The sequence below is a fragment of the Borostomias antarcticus genome (assembly GCF_949987555.1).
Source record: "Borostomias antarcticus genome assembly, chromosome: 6".
Lineage (NCBI taxonomy): Eukaryota > Metazoa > Chordata > Actinopteri > Stomiiformes > Stomiidae > Borostomias > Borostomias antarcticus.
In genome coordinates, this window is record NC_140239.1 from 2,323,285 (window position 1) to 2,327,068 (window position 3,784).

Here is a 3,784-nt window from a genome sequence, read left to right on the forward strand (position 1 = left end):
AGACCCGGTGGAGATGACTTTATCATCAGTGTAACTGCTTTAGCAACTGACCCCTACCATTAATGTTATGGAAGCTGCTGCTAGTTGTTGTGAGCCCATGAGCTAACTGGCTATCCCGCTCTTATTGTGCTGGATTAGCATTGGAAGCATTGGAACTGATGTGTCCAGGCGACAAGACCTATCTTAATTTATCAGACATTATTTCATGTCATTTCAATTCACAGCTATTTCAGTGGCATGACTAGCTTCCGTCCTACCAGTCCTGAACAGAAACAATTCAGCCATGCACATAAGCCAGGCTGGACCTGGCCTGGTTTATACCTCCATGGCCCCAGCACGTTGACTAGGTTGACAGACAGTTATGCCGTTCTAATCATTTGAGTTGGTGGACATTTGATTGGACTTTCTTTTCTTTTTGCTCCTGCCTCTTCCACAGATTATGCATGTTGTTCATGCATGTCTCATTTTATTGATTACTGTTGATTACTGTCGAGATATGAGAAATTCCAGGTTCTGTCAAAATGAAACGCATATGTCCCCATTAATATTTCTCTTTAATAAGTAAGTAAGTACATTTTATTTCTATAGCATCTTTCACAGGCCAGGGTCACAAAGTGCGTTACAACATAATAAATGCAATAAAAAAAATACAACAACAACAACAAAACAAACAGATGATATATAAACATAGAGCTAGGTAAAACAGATGACATATAAACATAGAGCTAGGTAAAACAGATGACATAAACATAGAGCTAGGTAAAACAGATGATATAAACATAGAGCTAGGTAAAAAAAGATGACATATAAACATAGAGCTAGGTAAAACAGATGACATATAAACATAGAGCTAGGTAAAACAGATGACATATAAACATAGAGCTAGGTAAAACAGATGATATAAACATAGAGCTAGGTAAAACAGATGACATATAAACATAGAGCTAGGTAAAAGCCTGTCTGAGCAGGTGAGCCTTTTGAAGGTGTCAACAGAGACCACGGAAGAACATTCCACAGCTTGGGAGCCACTGCTCCAAAGGATCGATCACCTTTAGTTTAATTATGTAGATTCCCAATATGTGGTCAGTTTATCCAAATAATATATGTTTGTCTTGTGTTATAGAGTTTGGGGAAGCTGGATAACTATTCTAGCTTGCTCCACAGACCATAGGCGCACCAGGCTGTTTTGCCCGAGGCGCTTTGTCATGGCGGTTTTGAAGTGTCTGTAGCAGTGTGTCTCGGTGTCATCAGCCCCTTACCGTGTTACTCTTTCTTCATCTTGTTTGCACCTCTTCATCTGACTGTCTTTTTTTTCTGCTTGGCATCTCCTCTAATCAGTCACACCTGTATTCAATCCAGTTAATTCAGCCAATCAGTGAATCCATGCTCAATTGAGTCCCACAACTCATTCCCATCACACTATGTACAGTATAAGTTCAGCAATGATTCCTGTGGTGTACTTGTTCTCTGTAAAGCGCATTGTGTTGCCTCTGTGTATGAAATGCACTATACAAATAAAGCTTTGATTGATTGATTGATTGATTGATTGATTGATTGATTGATTGATTGATTGATTGATTGATTGATTGATTGATTGATTGATTGATTGACCTAAAGGACTCTCAGACCATAAGAAACAAAATTATCTGGTTTGATGAAACCAAGATTGAACTCTTCAGCCTGAATGCCAAGAGTCACGTCTGGAGGAAACCAGGCACCGCTCATCACCTGGCCAGTACCATCCCTAGGTCACATGGTGGTGGCAGGATCGTGCTCTAGGGATGTTTTTCAGCGGCAGGAATCGGGAGACTTGTCAGGATCAAAAGGACTGCGTTGTCTGACAGGAAGACATTGCGATCTTGACCTCAGGAGCTCATGTTCCCAAACATCCTGTTTGAAGACTGGGCCAGATCACGGTACTTAACCCCAACAACAGCTCACAACGTTAATAAAAGTGTCTGCTAAAAGCATTTATGAAGCTAGTTTTACTTTCTACGGACGGTCACTTGTGCCACAGCAGTGTTAATAATAATAATAATAATAATAAATGAGATTTATATAGCGCCTTTCTAGACAACCAAGGACGCTTTACAAGAACAGAGAAGACAAATCAAAACCAGGGGACCAGGTGCCTTGTCTGGCAGGAAGGTCTCAGGAAGGAAATTACTCTATAAACTTATAGATATCCCCATCTCTAACGCACACACACACACACACACACACACACACACACACACACACACACACACACACACACACACACACACACACACACACACACACAATTTTGTTATGCAAGTGTTAGTGATGCAAGGGGTTACCCTAAATATTGAGATGAGGGAGCTGTAAAAATGTCCCAAAACTCCCCTCTCTTTCTCTCTCTCTCTCTCTCTCACACACACACACACACACACACACACACACACACACACACACACACACACACACACACACACACACCTGATGAAGTACAGTAACATGATGATATAGCAGGACACCAGGCAGTTTCTAAGGTTGATTTATTTTTCAACAGGATCCTCATTTTAGGACCAAGACATTATAAAATAGAATCCCTCTCTTGCAGGCTGATCGCCAACGTCACCCTCCTCACATCATGTCCGGGTGATGCTGAGGTGTTCAGTTCTTCCACACTATTCTGCCAATGGCAGAGTTTGGGTTGAGGCAGACCACGATTGGTGGCTTTCTCAACTGAGCGCTGTGAGGACAAAGACAAGTCACCGATGAACCGTAGACAAGGAAAACGTGTTTCACTCTCACAAGTGTGAATGGACATGCGGTGGGCGACTCACACTATCTCCACACGGTTGCACCACAGACTCGGCTGGAACACCTGGTGGTGCTCGATGTTCCCGAGTCTCACTCGGTTCCGTGTTCTGGTGCAATAACAAAGATCTCTCCCATGAGCCGAGAAGGCTTGGGGAGCAAACACCAATACGGTATAAAACGAGTCACCTTTAGAATGTCCCTACTCAACTCATGCAAGTTATCAAAGGTAAACATAAAGTTGCATTATATACAATGCCTACATCACAACATTATCATATGGATATCCTGTTAGATTGTATAGATAAGACTATTCTATTCATTCTATTCTATTATTTCTTATGACACCTATTCAACCAATATCGATTATAATTCAGTAAGACTCAATACTTAACAGGTACATGTGTCAATTATATCTTACCTTCAAGTGAAATCATTAGTGTGGCCAGCAGAAGGAGTGTGATCAGGGCTTTCATGGTAGAATGGAAGCGTTGATTGAAGAGAAGTGACTGAACTGAAACTCGAAGGCCATGTGAGGCCAGTATATAAACATGGAGGAGGGGCTGTGAATGGGGAGGCATGTGACCATTGTCTGGGGATTCCAAAGGCATGACGTAATGAATAAGGGAAAGTAGAGTACAACTCAAGAAATGACTGATAGACAGACAAACATGTAGTCATTAGCCTCTGGACTATCCCTAGGGGCTCAAAGTCTCCCTATGTTCTGTACATCCTTATTCAATCAATCAATCAAAGCTTTATTGCCCTTGTATTGTCACTGCCCCTATTTATTGAATCTATTTTATACATCCTTGCTACCCATGCATTGTCACTACCCTTATTTACTTCCCCCCAAGACTGAAGTGCTGGTCGTTGCGATGTTCAGTATTGCCCCTGAAGGAGGCCATTTTGGCCGAAACGTTGTGCCCTATTGATTAAAACTCACCGTGGGAGCTACAGACAGTGTGCGGACATTCTCTCCGTCTTAAGTTTATTCATT

At 41.8% G+C, this 3,784-nt stretch overlaps 1 protein-coding gene across 1 annotated transcript; it reads right to left on the minus strand.

Annotated features, from left to right (window-relative positions):
* Positions 1–2,606: 2,606 nt before the first annotated feature.
* LOC311309967 (C-X-C motif chemokine 11-6) lies at positions 2,607–3,272 on the minus strand. The gene is made up of 3 exons (XM_084439334.1): positions 3,206–3,272; positions 2,811–2,934; positions 2,607–2,716 (listed from the first exon to the last, which is right to left on the minus strand). The coding sequence occupies exons 1-3, from the start codon at positions 3,258–3,260 to the stop codon at positions 2,638–2,640; spliced, it is 258 nt and encodes an 85-aa protein (XP_084295460.1). The 5' UTR covers positions 3,261–3,272; the 3' UTR covers positions 2,607–2,637.
* Between the last annotated feature and the right edge of the window lie 512 nt (positions 3,273–3,784).

What these genes read in the sequence shown, in the direction of transcription:
- LOC311309967 (XM_084439334.1), bottom strand. Translation starts at nt 3,260, where the DNA reads ATGAAAGCCCTGATCACACTCCTTCTGCTGGCCACACTAATGATTTCA. An exon ending in ACTAATGATTTCACTTGAAG is followed by an intron (nt 2,935 to 3,205) that starts GTAAGATATAAT and finishes TTGCTCCCCAAG; the next exon opens with CCTTCTCGGCTCATGGGAGA. An exon ending in TGCAACCGTGTGGAGATAGT is followed by an intron (nt 2,717 to 2,810) that starts GTGAGTCGCCCA and finishes TTGTCCTCACAG; the next exon opens with CGCTCAGTTGAGAAAGCCAC.